The sequence below is a fragment of the Epinephelus moara genome, chromosome 19 (assembly GCF_006386435.1).
Source record: "Epinephelus moara isolate mb chromosome 19, YSFRI_EMoa_1.0, whole genome shotgun sequence".
Taxonomy (NCBI): domain Eukaryota; kingdom Metazoa; phylum Chordata; class Actinopteri; order Perciformes; family Serranidae; genus Epinephelus; species Epinephelus moara.
In genome coordinates this window covers 23,438,311-23,462,569 of record NC_065524.1, presented here as the reverse complement: position 1 = coordinate 23,462,569, position 24,259 = coordinate 23,438,311, and the positions used below count along the sequence as shown (strand labels likewise).

The window sequence follows — 24,259 nt, the reverse complement described above, 5'->3', positions numbered from 1 at the left end:
AACATTCACAAGACGCATGGCCATACTGTGAGCACAGTCCAGGCGCTATGAGGAGGGAAGTGTTGTGTAGGCTCAGAAGGAGCCCGGCTTTACCAGCAATACCGTTAGCCTCCCTCCCTTGTCCGATGATGTATTTCACAGCGTACAATTTAGTTTCTTACATGGGAAGCAGCTGTCTGTCTGGCTGGCTGTGAAACAAACCTCACTTGGTGAAACTTCAAAAGAGACGTCCACTTTTTCTGCTGTGATTTCTTCATTTCTTTCTTCACTCTTTCCTCCACCTCTCAATCGGGTCATTGTTGAAGCTTAGACTTCATCCCGGGCCAAACCGGGGTCAAGCAAGGCTTATGAGGTTGGATCTGACAGGAATGTCTGTCAAGTCCTTATCCCTCGGCCAGGGTTGATCCAGGGTCATTAATCAGACGGGGATTGGGGATGCAAGGGGAAGCATGGGGCCAGGTGATGCTGACCTCAGTACAGTGGCTTTGATTTTTGTCTGGCCCTGGCTTTGTGTGTGTGTGTGTGTGTGTGTGTGTGTGTGTGTGTGTGTGTGTGTGTGTGTGAAATGACAGGATCACTCCCTGTCTGATTCACAGTGCTTTCAGCCCCTCTGCCAGCACTAATGACATTGAGAGAGAATATTAACCTCACACACTCAGCAGGAAATATCCACAGGGGTAGTCTATAACTCAGACGCTGCAGGATCCACAGTGGTATGATCATTCAAACACACCGAAGCTAGCTTTATAGTTCGACAGACGCACCATGGTGTAGACGTCTCCAACAATTTGATCTGCACTCCTCGCATAATACCCTCGTATAGCATGAAGTAATGAGCGGTGATATTTAACTTCTTCATCAACAAAGAACTTTGCTAATTATATTTCACAGATTCCTTCTTGCTTGAATTTTGTTTATGCTCCCTAAAAAGATATTTTTGTTTTGCAAATGATGTAACCCTGTGTAAAGTTCAATCTGGCACGCCACCTCCAATTGACAGCTTTGTAGCTAGTGATGCTTTTACACACAGGCTATCAGGAGCAAGCATAGCGCAATATTCAAAACAGATTAAGAGTGAACCCACATAAAGGAGAGATTTGCTGGCGGCGCCAAACGTACTCTAATGATTTGCATTGCCATTAATAGTAATTTGCAGCTGCCTAGGAGGAGACGTGTAATCCCCTTCCCATGTGTGAATTGACATGCATTCAGGGAAGGCTATGTGTGTCCTGGACGTGTGATCTTTAAATGACTGCCACCTGAGGCCTGGCAATACAGAAAGAGGAGTGCCACTCTGAGCGGTGACGGTCTACATGTGAGGGAGAAAGGGAGAGCTGTGGGGGAGATAGAGACAGATAATGACAGTCTAATTCACCGTCGCCATCAGAGATGCATGTACAGAGACGCGTATAGGCCATAAACTGTAGCTGGAGGGGAGAGTGCTGGAACAGACCTGATCAGCGCTGTGTGGAGGTGGTGGGAGGGATGCTGAGGGGTTGCAGGGCATTAATTTGCTTTACAGATAATGTCATCTTATTTACCACGAGCTAATCCTGATAGTTTTTTTGATGCTGTATTTTTGTATTTTTTTGATGTTTATTTGTGTTTTTGTTGTGGGTTAGAGTGATGAAATACAGCTGTGTTGAGCTAATGGAGACTGGGTGTATTAATAGCTCCTATTTTATCCTCAATTTGTCCATTACAAAAATGTTATCATACTGCCCCTTTCACACTCCCCACCACATTAATGCACCACAAAAACAACCATCGTATCAGGTCATTTAGTGTCATTTTTTTATTTTTTATTTCTTATTTTTTAAGGTTTGAGTTGGGTGAAATACATCTAGTTCCTACCACTATACATTTGTTTAATTTTTCAGTTAAAATTACGACTGGGCTATGTGGAGAAAATCTAATATCATGATATATACATATACATTTTTTTTGTAATATTTAAAGGAGCTATATGTAAGAAATCTAAAGCAAATAGTCGTAAAATCCTCCTAATATGTCACAGAGACTAAGGAATAATGTTCATCTAACATACTGATCTCACCAACAACAATAGTACAGCCAGAATATTCGCATTTAAAAAACATTTTTACAGTCCGCGGACGGACACGACTCGCGGCAGTATTTTGAATTTGAGTGCAGTAACCATTTTGGCCACATTCTTCCATACAGCACCTTTAATTTTAACTTTTTCAATTTAGCGTGAACATCACAACCGATTCCTCCAAAGAAAACAAACAAACAAAAAATACTCAATATAAAGATGTATCTCACAAAAACACAATATATAAAGTTTTCTCATAACAAATATCATGATATTTATGACCAAATATCTTGATACAGATATTGTGATAACATCGTAACATTGACTATTGGTACAATGAGATTTTTTGATAAATAATTGTGAATAGTGTGTAGAGCTGTGACGATTTGTTGATTTGTGATCTAAAGACAATTAATCACCAGCCATTTTGATCATTTTAGTTATTTTTCAAGCAAAAATATCAAATGTTTGCTGGTTCAAGCTTCTCAAATTTGAGAATTTGCTGCTTCTCTTTGTCAGTTATGATAGTAAATGAAGAGTATACTTAGGTTTTGGACAAAACAAAGCAAATCAAAGACATAATTTTGGTGTCCGGGAAGTTGTGGTGAGTATTTTTTATTCTTTTTTTTACATTCTATAGACTAAACTAGTGATTCTCAAACGTTTTACACCAAGTGCTACCTCGTAAAATATTAGGCAAGTAGTAGGGTAGGCAAACTTTATTTAGCCAGGGACAGTTCACATGGGAGCCAGGTTTATTCCTGATCACAAGATTATTTCTTGTTGACTTTGTCAGCCAACACCACACTGTATAAAGGATATGCACTGTAAATTGCACGTAATTCTTCGACAAAACTCATCAGTTTCTGTGAAAACTTTCCTGAAGCTGCTTAAGTAGCCACCAGCTCATACGCTTAGTAGATTGTCACCCACTTCAGTTTCAACAGAACTGCTGGTAATATTCTCTTCCTGATCTGTGCTTCACTTTCTATGAGTTTTGTTTATAGCCATGATTGCGGTGTTTTTAAACCATTCATTTTACCTTCCTTTACTATCTTTATCTCATGAACATATGTGCACGCTACTTTCATGAATGTGACTATGTAGCAGGCTAATATTAAAACACCAATATAACAGAAAAGGCTAAACTTATATCAAATTATATTTCAGGGATCTAAGTTTATGGCATTTTCATTTGACTTGTAGTGTTTTGATAGCATTACATTTATTTAAATCAATGTATTACTTTTGATTCTTCTGTGTACCACTAAAGGGAGCTTGTGTACCACCAGTGGTACTTGTACCATAGTTTGGGAACCAGTGGACTAAACAATACATTGATTATCATGATAATCTGCATATCAATCAATAATAAAAGAAAAATAACTGTTAGTTGCAGCCCTAGTAAAGTGGATTTAAAGACTAAGTGGGTAAAGACAAATAATAGAACAACTCGTCTGGTAAGTTCAGAAAATTACATCACTTTACTGTAATGCAGCCTTTAAAACCAGGAAAAGACGAAATTTATGACGTTATATCCAAAAAGATGATCTCATATTACGATATTGATAAAATATCAATATATTGCCCTCCTTAGTTTAAATAAAGTTATTTAAAAAGTAAACAGAACATAATTACACACATTGATGCAGTTAAATTTAATAATACCTTGAGGATATTTACACTTAATCCTTAAAATAAGCGTATTTCTATTGGAAACTGTGTATTAGATGATGTCATTCCAGTGGGGGATTACTTTGTTTTAAGACAACAAGACACAGATCTGGGGATATATATGGTAGATATGGGGATACGGCTAATTTACTGAATTATTGATTAAGATTAAGAAATATATTTCAACTCACAGAGTGGCAAAAACCATCCAAATATTTCTTGACTATTTCAGGCTGAATGGCTCTCCAGCCTCCTTCCCTCCCTCCTGAAACCAGCCCTCCACCATTCACCTTTCTTATTAAGTTTATTAAAGCCAGTCCACATACTGGGTTTCCCAGGTCCAGTTCCTTTTCCCATTCATTACAGTACCTTATCCTGGCAGGCAATCTGAACTGTGCTCTGAATAGTCCATTATGCACATATGAAGGCCATCATGGCCCCAGTATTGGTCAATTCATCAAACATTTATCTGTTGCCTTCTGAACAGGACGTCATTATGCCTGTCACTCTGCAGCTCTGGCCCTCCGTTTAGAATAACAGTGCATTGCTTTTCTGCACCACGGCGACCCTTGAGAAGACATTAGCCCTTTAGCTGTGGACTGCAGCTGCCAGGGCTGTCCAGCTTTTCAAAGTGTTTGTGTGTTGTTGTTTTTTGATACACATTAGTCTCGGGAAGTTTTTTTTTTTCATTATTGCAGTTCTAGCTGCAGGGATGATGCTTCTGTGATCTCTATCACCGTCTCAGTAATGGGGATGACTTTGAGGTTGTTTTACATTATAGCTCTGTAACATACAGCTTTGACAAACTCCACATTTGACCTCTCGTCTTCAGAGTTTCTAAAAATTGCCAACTATGATTCATTTAGGGAACAGTTTCAAAAGCAGTAGACTTAAGAAGAGAGACTGTTTAACACATGCAAAAGAGCCAAGGCTGCCGTTCTCCATTTTTCATCTGCTGCCGGAGGATATATGACATGACACTGGCGCACACCATTGGCAGGAGTGACTGACATTTCAGCCAATAATGGTCGAGAGTTTTCTTCCCTCTGTTGTCAGCAGTGGTTCATCAATCACTATGTCTGCATTAGTATTAGTGTATTGATCTGGCAGGGCTGCTCTCTGGGTCACTGTCTCCTCTCCAGTGTCCTTGTCTGGTGTCTCATATCCTCCCCTGCTTCCTGTGCTGAGTCTCTGCCCCAGCTAAATATTGGTGTGTGTGCACCCTGTGTGCTCAGCGGACAGGATCTTAGCAGATAATGGAGATTTCAACACATACATGCACTACTTATGTAAGCTCAAAAGCACACTGATGCACACGGGGCCGTATGATGTATGATGGTGAGCTTACACAGGCTAAGTGGTAGTCAAAGCGTAAAGACAGCCCGTGTGAAGTATTAGCTCTGACAATGAGGCTGATCATAATTATCTTAACAAGGAGAGGATTCATCGCCTCACCTCGTTAAAGCTACCGCCTGTCTCTGTCTCTCCCTTGCTAGTTAGGGGTTTAAGAAAACGCATTTGATCATGCGTTACTATCAAAAGTGTAATTTTCTAAATTTGTAAAATGAGGTGATGAAACATGACGTGACAGTAGATTAATTTTCAAGTAGTATTTGTACAATTTTCTTCATTGTTTTTTTAGTAAAAAGATTCCCCTTAATCTAACAATATGCATAAATATAAGTGACTACCACTTTCATCATAAGCGGATGTATGAAACAAGCCCAAACAGTAGTAGCATTTACCATTGCGGTTAAAATAAAGATACATTACTAAACATTATCACAACATGTTTGCAGGATTTGAATACAGAAAACAATGCTGACATTAGATAAACATTTTTACGTACATTCCCTGTAAAATCTCTGTTTGTTGTATGTGTGGTTTGACTGTGTTTGCCATACACCAAACCTCTATAACATTGGGACTCAAGTCAATTATGCTCATTAGTTTTGTTAAAAGCAAAAGCTGCTCCCTCTCTGTGTTTTGAAGTGAAGTACTTTTACTGCAGTGCTTAAACTTTGTTAGTTTTCCAAGCCGCACATTAAAACAAGAAAGCTTATAAAAAGTAATGAAACCAGCTATGGAAATCTGCAGAGGGAGCACAGAAAGCTGGAGAGTATTAGAAGTTCAATCCCTGCACTGTAGTTAATGCTGGATGGGACTCAGTGGCTCTCCCCTGGCTGTGAATTTAACTGATTAAATCAGCCAGTGCACGCAGCAGTGGTGACATGAAAACAACAATTAATAAGGCTCCCCCCTGTGCCATGCGGCTCCCTTTAACCGAGCAGCTAATAACATAACCCACAGGACTGCAGCCCATCATACACACACACACACACACACATGCACACATACACACATACAGGTGGCAATAGTTAGCAACCTCTGTTCACAGAAAATGTAATAATGTCTGTGCAATATGGTTTGAGCCTGTAACTACAGTACACACTGACGAATATTATTCTCGCAGATAAATAGCATGTTGTACTGAATTCCCTGTCAGTGCAAACACCATAACTGCGCTGAGAAATAAAAGTTTGTTTTCTAATCGGTAAAGTTTCGGTCAGCAGCCCTGTCAAAAAAAAAAAAAAAAAAAAAAAATGCTACCTAAAATCATGCAAAATCTTTAAGTAGAAGTGTGGCAACATAATACTTTAATGATTTTAGCTGGCATTTTGTAAATCCAACACAAAAAAAAGACAAAAAGAAAAAGGAGAACTGTAATTAAATGTACCTCTTTTCCATCTCTATAGATTTAAGTGTACTAGCCTAATGGGCCCTTTTTGCTTTCATAAATAAGCAGCACCATGGGGGGAACAAAAACAAGCAAACAGAGTAGGATTTCATAAAACTGGCACATCTCTCTATTCATCCATCTTGCCAGTGCATTAATCAGACCTGATAAGAGGTTGTCAGCAAGCGGCTTTGCCAGCACACTGGCTAGGTGCTGTCAGCTGTTGTTGTGGGTATCAAGTGTGTGTGTGTTTGCAAAATGTTGATGTCTTTTGAAATGATGCAGCTCAGTCCGCCTCACTTGCAAGTCTACAATGAATTGCTTATTTGTCATTTTTTTAACCAGTGTAGATAGTTGCAACATTTTTGCTTTGTAAAGTTGCTGCGAGTGTGTGTCCACTCTGTGTGTCTGTGTGTGTTTTTGGATCTAAGACTACATTTAGAGTTTAAGCTTATAGGAGCACACAAGTACTCATCTATCCTTCCTTTGCTAGTATGTAGTTTCCATAATGAACGTGACTGTACGTCGTGCCCTTCCCCCATCCGTTTGCAGATTGTCATGATAAAGGTGTTATATTTACATAGCTCTAAGTTGGTGTGTATTATGGCAGCCACTGACACTCGGCAGATCCAGGGAGGAGCAATAGTTCACGCTGCAGCTGTTAAGACCTCACTGTACCTTGAGTTTGTCATGTTGCAATGTGACACTGTTCACTGGAATTCATATTTATATAACCTACTGTCAAGGTTATGCCTGCTTTTAAAACTAGTAACACACTGTGCTATACTTATAATGCAGAATTTAGAACCAGTCAGATATATTTAATAATTGAAAATACTGTGTTTAATTAAAAATACCTGTTGGTTAAAGTGCAAGGAATGATTCCTGAAAAGTACACAGTCAATATGTGTCAGGTTCTGGCAGATTTAAATGTCAATGAAGTCACCCAGGACACTTTAACATGGCAAGCTGACAGTGTGAAGGATTAGACAACACACACATTGCCTTTGTGCACCTCCCGTGACTTGAACTTTGCAGGGCTCTAACATTACTCCTAACACCACCCTCCATCATTTTTATGCCTGTGTGAATGTGTTTGTGTGTGAGAGAGACAGAGGAGGAAAGAGTCAGGATGACCCTTCACCTCTCTTTGCAATTCGTCATAAAAGAAGGAGCGGAAAGGCAAAAATTCCACCTTTAAAAAAAGAAAAAGCACGTCCTTTGATGTTAAAATCCCAACACTAACCCCTATCGTGGTAGAGTTGCAAAAAAAAAAAGTTTCCCTTCCATTCCATCTGTGATTGCGAGTGTATTCCGGTTCCTCTGTGAAAATGATGGATGACAAGTTAAATTTGTGTCTGGGGAGTGAAGGTGAACTGTGACAGAGTGATTTGTCTTGGGAATGGAGGGTTAGGGTCAGGCGAAACTGGGCGCCTCAAGGCACAAGACATTGACAAATTCATCCTGCCCGCCGCATTTCTGAAGCCTTTTGTTTTGAATCCTGGCTACTCACAAGTGACCCCCATCCCTCATCCTGCCAGCCGTTGAAGGATGCCTCACCATGCCAGGGGAGCTCAGCACCACTAATTCTTGTCATTCACTTCCCTGACAGGCCCAGACCCATACTCTCCCGGCGTATGAAAGAGGGAGGCTGAAATATTTATTTCTGCACAATAACGGCTGACCAGATTTAGAGCCATAACAGTTTTCCTGTTGCCTTATCATTGCAGGTCACTGGCGGGCCTCAAAATGTTCACCGAGCTGGAAGAGCTGGTCGTTGACAACAATCTGCTTGGAAATGACCTCCGGTTGCCCAGGTTACCCAACCTCCACACCTTAACACTCAATAAGAACCAAATATCCTTTCAAGCTAATCACTCAGGCCGTTTCTCAGTTTGATTTGCAGTCGACTACGCAGGCATATATTTCAGGCATCACTTTCAGAATCAACAGTGTGTTTTGTTTACATCCATATGTCAATACAGCCTTCGCTTGAGAGAGCCAGTTTTTAATGTTGTGGTTTTGCAGGGGAGCACTGTGTGTTGGAGAGGAGAGCAGAGGAACTTGGCTGTCACACAGCTCCACACAGGACGAGTTTTTGAACCACAGGGACCTCTAGTGGAATCAGATTTTAGAGTCAACATAACAGATGTGTTTTTATTTTTCAAAGGGAATAAAAAAGTGTTGGATTAAAACTGCACCCCAAGAATGAGACACAATCTGGTGTGATGCATTGGCTGTTTGTTATTTTAAATTATAGAGAATCAAATGAGGATTTTTTTTCACATTTGCATCAGTTGCATTTTGCTTCACTGCTTTACCTCGCTGAAATAACAAGGAATCAGTCATTTAATTTGTCACTCAGCACGTTAGAACATGCTCACATTTTGGCTCATTGATTATAACAGCCCTGTGTGTTCGGCTTGCCAACCAAAGTAAACACGGCTTAAAAAGCAGAGCTCTGCACAGCCACCCTAAATTCAAGACACAGACACATTGCGAGGCTGTTTATGATCAGTCAGAAATGTGTGAACTTCCCCTCTAAGCTTCAGAACAGGTTTAGCAATGTGTCCTGTTTTCCTCTGGTTATGCAGATCCTACTGGGTAACGATGCTCAGTCTCTCTCGCACACGTACACACACACACACTTCCAGAGTCAACATTAAAACTGGGGCTCCTTGAAGTGTGCGTCTGGGACTGTGTGCTGAGTTTGGTTGTGAAGTGGTCGGCACATGCTAATAGGCCAATTATGTACATCCTGTCGTGGCACAGTGCCATTTTAAAGCTCGAGCACTGCATTAGTGCAGTTGTATTTTGACACTTTGGGGCTCAATTTTCCAAGTGAATGTATTAGTGATGAATGTGCCTGCTTTAGGGGCTGTTTGTTTTTTTCCACGTTTCGCAAAAGTTTTTCCACAGCGCGGCTCTGGGAAGCACGGACTGTTTGAACCACAGGGCATCCATCATTTTGTCACTGTTCTGCACCCGGCCACCTAGGAAATGAAAGAGATCGAGAGAAAGGGGAGAGAGAGCAGCAGCCAAATTGTGTCACTACTATATGCCAAAGCCTGCACCTTAAATTGCCCCTCTGTCTGCCCAGTCTCACAAAGCCAGTGACTAGCCCCTTTGAGCACCTCGGCAAATTTGACAGTGACGTGTTTTAGTGCAGACAGGCCCGGGAGGGGCCACGCGGGTAGTAAATGCTAATGTAATTAACAGCGCTAGGTCCTTGACATCCGCCCTTTGACACCTGACTGATATCGAGGCCCTGCTGGAACACTTGGCTGATGTGACCCCGTCACTGGAGTACCTGAGCCTGCTGGGAAATGAGGCCTGCCCCAACCAGCTGGTCAGCCCGGATAAGGATGAGGACGACTACCAGAGATACAGGTCAGTTATTACACAGGCTGCGATGATGTCACACATAAATAAGGAAAGGATATTACTCTGATCTGCTTAGATAGATAGATAATGTTCCCTCTTTCTCTCCCTGTGTGCGTCTGTGTGTGTGTGTGTGTGAGTGTGTGTTTGTATTTTCAGTCAGACAGTTTTGATACTAAGCTATTCAGAGTGATAGCTTTTTGTAAGTAATGGATTTGGAGATGTTCCCTTTTTTAACATCCAGCCCCCCCTACATTTCACAAGCAGACTGCGGATTCAACCACATCACTCTAAAAGCTTTGTCAACTGGCCCCTCTACACTCCAGTTTGCAAAATGGATTTCATGTGTGACTAGTCACCACCACAAATGAGTGTTTACTACCCTGCCTTACCAGAGCAGATGATGCATTAAACATCAAGCTCGGCCTCAAGCCATGCAATATGACCACCATTTGTCAGGGTCCTTTACATGAAATGCGATAAAAGGCGAAAAGCATACTCTCTTTTGTCTGTTTTAGCCCTAAGTGCTTGTTTCTGACTCTGCGTTGCCTATTAATCATTTACCACCCATGCCTTTCTTGAATAATCTTTCTTCTCTCTTTTTGTCCCCCCCCCCCCCTCTTACTTTCCCTCCCCTTCTCCCTTTTCTCCCCCTTTCCCCCTCTCCTCGCATGCGTATCTTGCTGGTGAGGAAAGCTGTTCTGTTTTGACTGACAACGTCTAGGGTCCTGTAATGTAATATTCATAATGTGTCACATAGTAAAACATCAATTTGAGCGTGATGCAGATTTCATGTCTGACAAGGTTAGGCTGTATGCAGGTCGTGACAGCACTGGCCTTGGGCAATAAATACCCAGCCCAGTGCCTCTGGAGCTCTTGGTCTCTCAAGTGAAATACCCTAGTGCGTTGCATCGGTGCCCCAATTAGTGCAATGACATAGAAATGTAGTATTCATTCACACAGTATTGTGTAGTCTGCGTGGAGGTTAAGTGTCGTCCTGTTATTAGCCGACCATGCGTACACTTAGTGGCCATTTGTAGTACTACAATAACACAAGAGTTTGAGGGTGTAATACTATATGTTCTCAATGGTTACTGATAACGCGGCATTGTGCTTATAGGACACAGTCTGTGTGAGAAACCCGGAATTATTGTGACAATAGACGTAACTTGACCTCTGTCTTTTCTCTCTGCCTCTCTGATGTATAAAGATTAACGTATTTTTATGTGACATTTTAACTTCTTATCTTGACGTAAGTTATCAGTTTGTCCGATCTCCTTTTGTGGCAGATCAAAGAGCTTGTGCCTGAGGTGCCTCAACCACCAGCTGCGCTTTGTGTTCACTCAACCTTTGTTTCCAAAACATTATATTTTATGGCTCCCATAGTTTCCTTGTAATTTCAAGTAATTCCAGTTAAATATTAGTGTAACCTTTTCCAAAATAACCACCTTTAAGCAGGTCGGCCAAACAAAAAAGTTAATTTTGTCTTTCTGTATAGTTGGAGTTTACAGGCAAAATATAATACAATTCAAGTAATATCGAGAATAAAACTTGAGACAAATGAATTACTGTCATCTAATGAACATGTTTACATGCTCAAAAAATAATTTATTTTCCTCATATTGTCTGGGTTGTAACACCTGTATTCACCCTCTGTCTGAGGCACTCCATTTTAGCGCCTGTCTCTTTAATAAGCCCCCCCTCCTAAAAAAGCCAAGTCTGCTCTAATTGGTCAGCATTTTGGGGTCTTCCGTACCTCTAGATCTTAACAATGTCATGGCAGCTGGTAGAATGACCAAAAAAAAAGGTATAGCAGCATTTGCTACCATGAAAAGTCACCAGAAAGGTTTTAAACTAAAATCTTGACAACCGTTGTTGTTCTAGCAAGAAATTGAAGCGAAATTAACATTGGCAACCAAGATTACATGTTTCCCTTATGTTAGCATGTAGCTACATGTAGCAGTGTACTCGCATCCGCCAAAATGACTGTAATCGAGTATGGCCTCTCTTTCTACTGGGAAAAAACACCAGTAACAGTTTTTGAACCAAAACCACAACTTGACATGTAGCACCAGGAATATGATCTGAAATCATGGAGAAGTTAACAACATCTGCAACCAAGATTTCATGTTTCCCTGATGTTATCATGTAGCTACATGTAGCAGTGTAGGCTACGTAATGTAAACACTTGCAGTAAATATGCCCCGAGCAGAAGACCATATAAAGACATCCGTCACTGGCTGACGTTACCGTATTTTGAAAGTAGAAATGTAGAAATCTCCCCGTGTCAGCGTGGGTTTTCTCCGGGTACTCCGGATTCCTCCCACAGTCCAAAGACATGCAGGTTAATTGGTGACTCCTAAATTGTCCGTAGGTGTGAATGTGAGCACGAATCGTTGTCTGTCTCCATGTGTCCATGTCCATACAATTTTCACCAAATTGTTCAGTTTTTCTAAAAATAAATATATAAATTAATAATTGAATCAAACATTTAAGGAAAATATAATATAATCTAACTGTTTTTGTTTCTTTTCTTTTTTTAAGTTTACTCTACAACAACCACCTCCAGCGGCAGAAAAAATAATAATGTTGTCATCACATGTTTGGTATTGCTAAATAAAGTATATGACGCTGAGATTTTTTTCGCCATCATCCTGCCCCCCCCCTCTCTACCCCCCTGTCCTCTCTAATCCTCCCTCTTTGGTTGGGTTGAATCATTAATATCCCTACTGGCTGACAGAGCCTTGTCATCTGCTCTGACCCTGTGATGGTAGGTTACCTATGGAGAATAACCTCCCTGCATTTCTCCCAAGGGCATCTTCACATTTCATCATGGAAATGCCCTGAACAAAGTCCTTTTACAGGGACGGAGACACAGGATGGGATTGGGGCCTCTTGCATTGGAGTGCTGGTGCTCTCATCAGAAAAGGAGCTCTTATTAGGGGTTAGGAGGAGGTCATTGTACCCCATAATAATGCTCCTATAAAATGGGCCATGTCATTTATTTAGCGTTTAAATCATTTGTTTCCTGTTTGCGGATAAGGACTCTTCCTTTTTTTATGTTTCTTTCAAATTATATCAGATGTTTTTCTCCCTTAAATTTGCACGGAGATATTTCATGTTCCGTGTCAGTCTAAATGTGATCCCTGCATCCCCTCCTTATAATCCTCAGGTGTTGAAAACTTGACACAGGCTTTGCCATCTCCCCTCATCGCCATCGCCATCATCAATTTGTCACAGCTCTTTGCGCACAGGTCTTGTCTGTGCCCATATCCCCCCGTCCTTTCTCACCCTCCACTTAGGTGCTGCATGCATGTCCTTTTTGGCTACCAGCTCAGCCCTGACATACTGGTTCCTCTATCCCTGCCTGCCTGTGAAAGGATCTGTTGTCATCTATGTATTCCAACCATTATCTTTTGACGTTTCTCTCCCTCCCAATGAAAGACAGAGTGTGTCTGAAAGCTTAGAGAGATATCTGTGATGCTGCCAGAATGACAGCTCTGGCAGACGGGTTGTATCTCCTTTCGTGCTATTTATATGTCCTACTTATTCTTATCAGCTTTGAAGGTTATTACATACAAGAAAATATCACCATTAAATCTGCACCACCATTAAATCTCAGTAAACACGGCTTCTTTTCAAGTTTTGTTGACGCGTGCATTTACATATTAGAATGTGTGTCAGTTTGATTAGTGTATCATGGTTTACACACTTCCTTAGATTCCCTGTTTGTCTCTTTGTCAAGAGCAGGCCTACAAGCACAAGGAGACCTTTAAAGGCGGCGGTGCGGTACAGTTTTTAAGTTGAATTGTTGTTTTCTCACAGGTACTTTGTTCTGCACAAGTTGCCCCAGCTGAAGTTTCTGGACAGCAGGAAGGTAACCAAAAAAGAAGTGACGGAGGCGCAGGCGAGAGGAGCATTCATGAAAGTGGTCAAACCAAAGTCGGAAGCTGTAAGTTAAGCTCTGTGGTGTTTTTTTTTTAAACACTGTTTTAAATGCTAGTCCCTCTGAAGTCTTGAGTGGATTTGTCACATTCATCCCTTTCTTCCCTTTTCTATTCTCTTCCTTTATCCTCCCTTTCTTCCTGTGCATGCTTGACTGTCAGTCTCCCTTTACAGAGGTCCTGGTACTGTGGCCCTTTGTAAAGAGTCTCTCTTTACTATCGCTTAAAGTGTACGTGTGTGTGTGTTGTATATGTGTGTAAATGTGTGTGACCACGGCCTGACCTGATTTCGTATGCATGAGCCCAGATCAAAGACGACGGGCGGCTGTCCGGTCGCGGTTGTGTTGCCAAGTGTGACATGGCTGGCGATTGGAGTGACAGCTCACGTACACGCCGCTCACAATCGCTTAATTATCCCGAGCCCGTGCACTTATTCCTCCCTCTCTTGTTTTGGGCCACACAGACTAATTAGAGTTCAGGAGGTTCATAGATATACCCAATTCAATGCCCCCTCCTTCCTCCACCCCTTTGATAATGCACTATAAATGAACGGCTTTTGCCGAGATTTGATTTCATGTAATTGTAAGGTCATGAAATATTTACCGTTTGGATCAGCTAAGCTTTGTCGTTTCAAGGTCCCTGGGGCTCTGACAGCGAGCCTGGGAGGTAAAAATGGATCCAGAGTAGCAGGAGCGAAGGCATCCAGTGACAAATCAGAAGCATGTGAGTCGCTGTCGGGTTTAAAAGTGCACGAGGAAAAACAAAATATTTATTGTTTCAGACAATCAGCTAAGATAGTGTACTCTTTTAGTGTCACTTCATGCTATGCTTTGTTCTTGATTCTTCATGCAAGTGGCAAGCAGGGAAGCAAAACACTGAAATAATTTAACCTCAGTCTGGCATATTTGGTAGATGGAGAAAAGTGGAATGAAAACACTGTTCATCCACTTTGTATAAAAAGAAACTAAGGACCTCTACAATGCTTTTTGGCAGGGTAAAGTCACTTTATAAGATTTTATTTACATAGCTTGTCAGTGGGAAAGAAATGTTTGCCTTTGTCGCCACAGCCTCAGATGAAAGGAAAGATAATCACTGATTCCAGCTGACATGATGTGTGTGTTTTTCTGTCTTTGTGTCTTTGAACCTGCTGTATATGATTATTTATTCCCTATGCAAAGTAAAAGGTTACAGCTTTGATGAAAATGCATCTATTTTGTGCGCCTGAACATACTTTTGCTGTCCTATCCGCAGCTCCTTATTAGCAGTTTGACTGAGTCTACACAATGATTTTTTTTTTTTCTTTGCCAGGACGTATCCCATGTCTGGGCCCTGGGATGTCACAGCGGCATTTTCATAACATTTGTTTTGAGTTAGATGAGACGTGATGCGTCAACTATCACGGACTTGATGAGCCATGAGTACCTCCCGGCTCTAATTGTCCACATCATCAGAGTGATTGTAAGCTGACCAATAGTGCGGGCCACCAATTAATGCAACGTCTGCAACGGGAACAGGAAAGCCAGGAGAGATGATGGCATAATTAGATATTTGTGTTTGCTTTTATGTCTGGTACAGCAGGGTGTTGCTCATAACAGTAGCTCATGGTACAGTGTCTGCCATTTGCTTCATTACAAAGGATGGTAATTAGCTGTCTCGCTGTCGCTCGCGCTACCATTTGAGTCTCAATTAGTGCGAGTACTGTAGGGAGAAATCACAGGGCCGCAGACGTGATTTAAAAGGTTTATTTTAAAGTTTTTCACTCTGCGTATGGTTAGTTTTCCTTCAAGACCTTATATGACAAATCTCCTTCCTGCTGTTTACAGTAGATAAATTGAAACCATAGAAACAGCAGCAGGGTTACAGTGATACATGCCCACTCATGACAGCATAAATCTGAAGACAGAGCCCCTGCTCTATCAGATCATTCCCGCTGCATGATGTGCGTATTGGAACAGTTAATGGACTCGCTATGAAAGAGACAGTGCTGAACTTTTGAGACCCTCTGTTGAGTCATATCGAAGTGGATTGTGACCACAGTTTTAACTCCTTTTCAATCATGCCATTATGGCATGGCACTGAGCGCCGCCACATGGTTCTGATAAAGCAGTTATGGTCTTTAGCACAATCTGAACACCATAACTTTTCATACATTCCCAGTGTTTTCCATGTTGCCTAAATCATAACCAGACAGTCAATGACCGGTTGTTTGCAGGAAGAAAAATCTGCAGAGATTTGTGAGTGCGGACTGAACACGAAGTTGTAGAAAAGTGTGTATCCTCGTGTCACAGAGTCAAACCTTCACTGCAAAGACAAACAGTGAGACAAAGAGGAAAACAAGAATTTGGCTCAAGCAGAATAGCCATGCTCACACACTGAGGATAATTTTGTCACTCCTTTAATTGTTATTGTGTGCCTTCATGCACTAGTGGGCATGACACCATAAGTGGGTGACAATGAGCTGTCTCTGACTTGTCTGTATGTTTTGGTGTTCGCTTCAAACTCAGAAGGGGGTAATTTTCTCTTTGGGGTTTTGGGTATATTGCATTTCTGAGTGGAAAGGACAAGTAGTTGGACAGAAACAGGCAGAGGCAAAATGACAAAGACAAGAGAGACAGAGGAAAAAAATATATATAAATACCTGAAGTAAACAAAAAAAACGAAGCGGGGACGATTGAAGTGTTTTCCCAAAACCACAACACTAAGCAGAGTCAGAGTGGAAAAGCCTTGAGCTGTATTTTGGGAAATTGGGCGTGTTGGAATGCTATAATGTGATAATTCTCTTTGAGGATTTAGAGGTCATGGAATGAAATGGCGTTAAACCACGTAGAGCCATTTGGACTGTGTTGGGCTGCTTTCGGAAAATACATGTGGTGCTTTTTGGCCCGGTTCCTCCACCTCCCTCCACTCTGCCACGGAGCCCACATTATGCTGTCGAACCCTTGGGTTAAACTGGCCATGTCTATCAAAACACTATGACAGCAAATTCTGTTTTCAGATCCCGAGCGCTGCTAAAAAAAAAAGTGCGTAGCAAATTTAACTAGTAGAATAACATTTACTCCTTGCCACATGTTTAAGAGTGTTTCACAGTGAATGAAGTAAGTCCATGGTCCCCCTCACTAAGCACAGCTTGGTAGCTACGTCAGCGGGTATAAATGTTCCTCGGATGTCACTTAGATTTTGCCTGGACGAAGTATTTGACTTGATTTTCGAGCATGAACACAAGTTTTTTTTTCTCTTCCCCACATCCTTCTGCGTATAATGTAAAGCAGACTGCATTGCAGGGTGGCTTGAGCCAGCTCCTGGGTCCCATGAGTCTCTGCACACAGGGTAACGGTTCTTCAAGGGAATTGACAGTGACAGAGCCAGGAAAGTCCTCAAGTGGATCTTTTCAGTTCTGTTTTTTCTTCCCCAGACACTAACCTGTTTTACTCTGCAGCAGACAGCAGTTCATTTTAAGTTTGCACCGAAGGGAACGGTCCAAATCTGAGATAGACTGCATGGTTTTAGACCCATGATTGTGCATTATGTGACGCATGATTGTGGCTTTTTTTTTATTTGCAAAGCCAAAAAAAAAGAGGAGGCTTTTTGCTATAGGTTGGTTGTTTTGCTTCCTTTTCAAGTCTCAAATGTGCCCTGTAAAGTATGTTGCCACGTTCATCTCTGCTTGAGAGTTATGAGTTCCCCGAAGCTCTCAAACATAACAAACAGCATGCAATATAGTGCTTTGTGAATGTGCCTTCAGTGGGTTTGCTGAATCATTTTACTGAACAAATGTGTCCTCAGAGAAAACTCAAAGAATATGGTTCTCAACAGGGGAAGGCTATATAACCCAACAGATTGCTGTGGAAGCAAGTTTACTGCCACTCTTCGCTCTCTGCTAGATTCTGTATTTGCACCCGCTATTATACATACAGAGGCCTGATTTGTCACCTTTCTTTCATGACACATTCCTGAATCAATATGTATACAGTAGGTCGGATAAGGACAGCACTGCGGATAGAGTAGGCGTTGTGGGCAAACTTTAACCACGCTGAGTGCCTGTCTGCTTTATGTTCGGACCAGAAAGCTCCCAGACATATTGCGATCTGCTCGCTTTCAAATTATGTCCTTTCCCCCATCTTACATAATGTCTTATTATCTGTTAATTGCATCACTTGAGACCTCGCTGCTCTCCGTCTTCTAATGACAGCATATCTTAAATGTTAAAACAGCTGTTTATAATTGTTTGGACATGTTTATTTTGTATGATGATGAAATGCACTGTGTTTGTGTCAGATTATTCCAAAGGAGCCACATGTTCATTCTCTCAGGTATGTGTACTTATCTGTCAGTGTCTGCAAATGGTTTATGCCTCCACGCGTGTGTTTCTCTGTAGCTGGCTTTTGACTGCTGAAGCCTGTCCAGTGTTTGGATCAGTGCAACAGGCCCAGTTCTGAGCGCTCTGGCAGCTTAAGCCGAGAGGTCACGCGGGGGTTATAAGCCGGGAAAACAACAGCAATTAGAGGGAGTGACTCAAACCGTCCACATAAATCATCCAGGCCCTGCATATCATAAACACACTGTAAAACTTTAAAGCACAATTAATTGTAAGTAATAGCACCCAGATTGATTTATTGCTTCTTTCAAAGCCTGGAGACATGAGGTGCATGACCTGAGTGTCGCGTCACTCTCGCGAGCAGAAATGATAGATGTATTACTCATTTTTGGCTAAACGCAGAGCATAAAAACAAACATGTGTTTTTGTAAGGGCTTTTATGAGACGCTGAAGTGGCCGCGTAGCATTAACTGATTTTCCTCTCTTTCTGCTGGCATCCAGTACAGAGGAGGAACGCCTCTGTGGTGAAGCATTTGTTGTCTCGACGTCTCTTGTGTTTAGCGGTGGAGTTTGAGGCCTGTCAGAAAACAGGCCAAGGCTGGCCAGCAATAATGAGATGTCTCCCTCTCCCATTCTGATATAAAGTTTTCATAAACTCTGACAAATCATGCGATCGTTCACGTAACTTTTCTCTTTTTTTTTATCTGTATAATGTGAGTCTTTGTTAAGTTTTTATTAGTGTAATAACATTGAGTGCCTGGGATTGGCAAGCTACAAAGCCTTTGCTTTTTACACATACTGTTCCAACTAGATCCTTTATAAGCCTTCGGGAAGGGCTGAGTTTTTATAGTGATTTTGCCGTTTTCAAAGTTCCTTTTAGACACAGAAAACTGCAGGGAAATAACACACTTCCACCTTTCAGTATCATTAAACACATCATTTTTTAGACACATGTAAAGCAAATTCTGCACACGCAGCCCTGGATCTCACAGTCATTATATTCCTCTATAAAACTGAGCCTTCTTTCATTGCATGCCAAGGGGTTGCAAAACTCCCCGTACATGCACTGTGGCAACAATATCATAGCCGCTAAGGCATCTCTTCAATTACACTTCTTATCAAATGATGCTTTTAGCTATTACATAGTGCAGCGTCCCAGTGCGTTGGCCTATCAGTCCAATCAGAGCTAATCCTCCCTGTTGGTCTCTTTGGTGACAGGAAGATGCTGCTAGCCTAATGAGAGACAGCTGGCTTAGTGTTTTCTGTGCTCTGAAAAAGAAAGAAAAAAACTTTCTTTCTCACCCCCTACCCCACCGGGTGTTTCCACGGAAATGTGCCAAACTTTAAATCTCTCAAAGAGATCAGTTATTTCTTTGCCTGTCTCTTTTAGTTGATGTTGACAGTGCACATTAATCACTATTTCAGCACTTGCATTTATGGTTTACTTTGAAGTTGATTGTCATGTGCACCCTCTGGAGGCTGCTCCGCTTTAATTCACATTCAGATTTCTATCAGATAATTCAAGTAAAGTTGTTGTTGTTTATGACGTGCAGATGTTGATATGCTATTAAGGGAGTTAATGAATGTTAGAGCTTAAATCTGTGCTAGATGAGGTGGATGCAGTCTGTACAGAAGTGTCACTTTTGTTTACGGCTCGGGAAACAGGGTCCAGAGTGAAAGTTTTACTTAACTGGTGTGAAGCTTTTTCTCCTTAAATATGCACAGACTTCTCCTTTAATCCATTACACCACTTGTGCCTGTTCCTCGGTACAGTGTTAATGGAGAGTCTTCTTCCCGCAGCGACTTTTCACGAGCATGCGACGGCGCTGGAGCTGAAAGTCCCTCCACTGAAGTTTGTGCTTACACAGACCTTCTTTGTGGTTTTTAGAGCTTGTCAGACATGTCAAGCGCAGGCTAGAAAAAGTATATTGTTTCCAGCCACTTGGATTCCTTTCCCCCTGACATCTGCCACTCTGCCGAGATGATAAATTCTTGCCTCATTAAGCGTGGGTGTGGGATTACAGGCTGACAACACATTAATCACTGGGCTGGGTGGCAGCAGCCCCGCACCAGCTACAGGCATTGTTAACCAAACTTTTCTAATGTGTCACTCTCCTCCCTGACAGCCCATAATCAATCATCCTGATTGGCAGGGCTGATAGATTACACTATTTATACTTTGTGTAATGAAAGCTAGCGTTTCCACCTACTGTCATTGTGGGGACGATGATAGGCCACACCGTCCAGCTGAATGGGAACACATACAAAAAGAGACAGAGAGGGGAGAAAAAGAAAGGGTAGGCAGACCTTGGAGCTGCATTGTGAACTTTAAAACAGACACTGTTGAGCTCCATGGTGGCGTTGGGAGGGGGGGTATACTGTGAGTTTGTATTGTTCCCCCTGCACAGTATAGCTTAAAGGCAGTCTTCACACCATCACTGAGCCATTGTCATCTTTGTCGCTATCAGTGGCAGGCCGTGCTCTCGCAGGTAAAACTATGCTTTGTCTGCGGTGGGATTCAGTTTCCCTGTGACCCCGTTGGTGAGGTGAGGTTTTGTTGTCAAAGCTTTTTCCCTGACAGAAAGTGAATGATTTACACATGTATAACAACAAAATGACAGGACACCATATACTGTATGTGTGTACTTGTCAATGTGCAGAGGTCGACAGGATAATGGATAATGGCTTTCTCTGTTTCCTTACTAAGGGCTTTAGAGCTACATCGCTTTACAACCCCCCTAGCAGTAATTTTTTTTTTTCGCATGGGAACTTGTGGATGAAATGACACACTGCTGGTAGCCTTCAAACATAATAAGGTTATGTTTCTTTTTTGTTCATTTTCAGCCGTACGTCTTTGTCTGGAATTAGAGATGTCCTCGGCACACCGAGAGAGGATATTGAATATGAGCTCTTAGTTGAGAGGCTGCCAAGCATTTGCAGAAAGAAAAGAGGGGGGGAAAAAACAGTCCATCACGTTTTTGACAGGCAGTAAATCTGAGACTTTTCTTATGAGACAGCGTGCTGTCAGGAAATTAGTTAACTAGACCATATTATGGAGAGCCAGGTAATTTACCCTCAGAGATGCAATCGCAAATAACTAGCAGGAGGCCGCATCCCTGACCTGACATTGCTTTGTGTATAATGCAAAATCTAGTGACATGCTCAATGGGTTCTGTCAGCTGCAGGATTGAATTCTCTGCCTACTGCGTCTCAGTTTGGAGCACGCTGGTCAATTATTTCTGAGGCTGTCAGTGCGTAGGGAGACACTGTTATTTAGTATGTGTTAACTTGGCATCATTAAGACACTCACCTGACAGAGAATAGCACACCTGAACGTTATTTATTTTGATTCCCCCGACAGGGGTAACCTTCAAACACGTTGACCTCTCCCTATTTTGCGTTTTGTGAAATCCCACTCAGTCCATTAGAAACGGGAGCTGTCGAGACAGTGGGGAATCAAATGACCGCGAGTCGTCTAATCTAACACGGTAATGCGCACGAGGAGCTTCCATTTGTTTGGACAGATTGCTCTGATCACATGGTGGCAGTTCGGTGTCTATCCACGCTTGCGGAGTAGACACTGCTGTCCACACAATATCTTTAAAGCACATACAGACATGTCATATTATCATGGATCCATGTTTTTACCCGCAAGCGCTGTATTGAACACTCGGAAATGGATGCAGCGGTTTTATGTTGTGTTCCTTTAAAGTGCTCCTTGAACAGAAACACAAGCGATGCAGTTTGTGTAAACAGCTTGATCTATTGCGCGTGACATGGAGATGACAGGAAGCAAAACAATCAGGTCATAACATAACATGACTATAACTTTAAAGTAGAATCTTAATGATTCTTGGGGGCAGTCATCTGAGTGATATGGTTTAAAACTCTATGGGAAAACTAGAGATATCATTCTATCCTCTAACACCACCGCCACCTCCATCGCTAACCAGCCCTGATGATGAATGGGAAACCTGATCGAGTAAAGCCTCAGCATCACCTCTGTACAGCAGGATGACATGATTAGGAGGTGACAGCTTCTGTAACAACATCTCTGCATTTATCTTTTCCTGCTCTCTATCTTTCACCCTCTGCCTCTCCCTCTCTCTCTCTGTCTGTCTCTTTCCTCTCAACAAGTCAGACTACTCTATAATTAATGTCCCTGAGGGCTATCCGCAGGTCAAGCAAGGGGGGTGCTGTTGAGACAGGTAGTCTTGACACCTCCAGCTTTGTAGCTTATGCATGCGGGTGGGTAGATGGCTGAGGCGGGGTGAGAGAGGCCGATGATGAGGGCTGGAGCATGTTTAGGTTGGAGGCTAAGGCTGGAGGAACACTGTAGGTTGAAGGAAGACGGGCCTCGCTGTGTGACCTTTCCACCCAAGAGACAAAAAGGATGGTTTTTCACAGGATTAACCAGTCAAATCTGGTGCATTAAGGGCTTAGCCTGTCAGGAGCTACACATTTGAGTGACAGAGAGGCAACATACAGTTTCAATAATATCAGCGCCACACACATTTAGCTTAAAGAAGGCACTTAATGTTATGAGAGTGAGTAGGCATTGGTTTTAAACACCACTAAACAAACATAGGCTTCATTGCATTTGGTTTAAAGTTTGCATAACAGTCTCGATGTGAATCCAGTCTCACGCTTCCTGGTGCACCGCCTCTCATCCTGCTCTTTGAAAGACTGTTTAGCCGTCCTGCTCCTATATAAGTTTGAAGTGTGCCCTCACACGGTGCACTTCTCATATGCATCTCTCCCAAAATCCACACACTCTCTCCCACTCTGCATTTCACAAACACAGCAGCCCTTTTTCCCCCCCTCCAACAATCACACTCTGAATAGCCACTCATCCCTGTGTTTTCCACCGGCGGAAAGGCGTTTTTCTCTCGCTTTTTTCCCCCTTCTCAAGTTTTGAATAGAGGCAGAAAAAAGGGATGAGAGAAGCAGGGTGATGAACAGGGCGATGGGAGAATTGGACAGCGATAAAGAGGAAATTAAGTTGAGACGCAGGAGGAGGAGGAGGGAGGCATTCTTGTTTAGTGGTGGAAATATGTGAAAGAGTGAGGGCTGCCCAGGGTGCACTGGAGGTCATTGCGGGGGCAGAGGGGTCAAGTGACACTCAAACAGCATTCTTGTGTCATTCATGGGAGTGTTGGAGAGGGCTGTGAAGGATTGGCACACAGCTACAGGGCACAGATGGGCAGTGAAGTGGGTCAAGATCCTTGATGCCACAATGCTTCAGTGTCACCAGTCTGCAGAGAATGTATCATCTTTGTTGTGATGGGAGCAAAGTGAAGGTGCGAGCTTCTGAAATGTTTGATTAAAGTACAGCATCCTGTACATGCTAACACAAAAGGTATTAAGCTCCTCATTTTTTATCTTCCTGCCATTTTTTTTAATTCTCAGTGTCAAATTATTTGCATCTTTCATTGGTTATCAAAGGCGTTATAACCTCTGACAGTTTCATTCGGTTTCTATTTGCAGTCGGTGTTCAGTTGCAAGCTGACAGATTCGCAATGCCTCTTCCCAGAATAGGTCTGACTTCTATGCTCTGTACCATACTTAAGAAATTGAATCAGAGCCAATGAGCTGTAAAGGTCTGTAATAAGATATCCTGTGAGATGTACTGTAAGTCATGATTAGCAACACATATTTTATTTCAAGGATAACTTCTCCAGGCAGTGTGGCACAAAGGTTTGTCATTTCATCAAGTCTGATTAAGTGAATACAGAAAGTGCTGTGCCGCGGCGGTGGCTGGCAAACAAAACTATTCGGCCACACAATGGATCTCTATTTCTCTTTATTACTGTTTGTCTGTCTTCCCTGTTCTCTTTTACCTCGCGGTGATAAACCGCTCCCAGAGGTGTCCACATTCAGACTGACAGCATTGACCTTGTGGCGCACAACCCATTTTGTCCCGTTATGTAAGATCTGTCTTTTATTTTGTTAAAAGTGTAAACCCATAGGCCAGGCGTTTAATATGATATGATAATAGGTATCCCCCCGGGATCACCTGATACGCTGTTTGCATGCAGCAGGCAGATGGGTCGGGTACAACGGGCATCACTTCCCAGCGTTTTGCCTGCCAACTGGCAACGTCCATCAATAGACGTGTTTGGGGTAATCCGAGAGGTGGGCCGAGCTGCGGC

At 42.2% G+C, this 24,259-nt stretch overlaps 1 protein-coding gene across 1 annotated transcript in view; it reads left to right on the top strand.

Moving 5' to 3' along the window:
• lrmda (leucine rich melanocyte differentiation associated) overlaps nucleotides 1–24,259 on the top strand; it is a 262,057-nt gene that overhangs the window by 171,593 nt on the left and 66,205 nt on the right. The window contains exons 3-5 of the mRNA XM_050071930.1: nucleotides 8,198–8,324; nucleotides 9,718–9,857; nucleotides 13,674–13,800. Of these exons, the coding sequence (XP_049927887.1) occupies nucleotides 8,198–8,324; nucleotides 9,718–9,857; nucleotides 13,674–13,800 (394 nt within the window). The remainder of the gene's footprint in view (nucleotides 1–8,197; nucleotides 8,325–9,717; nucleotides 9,858–13,673; nucleotides 13,801–24,259) is intronic.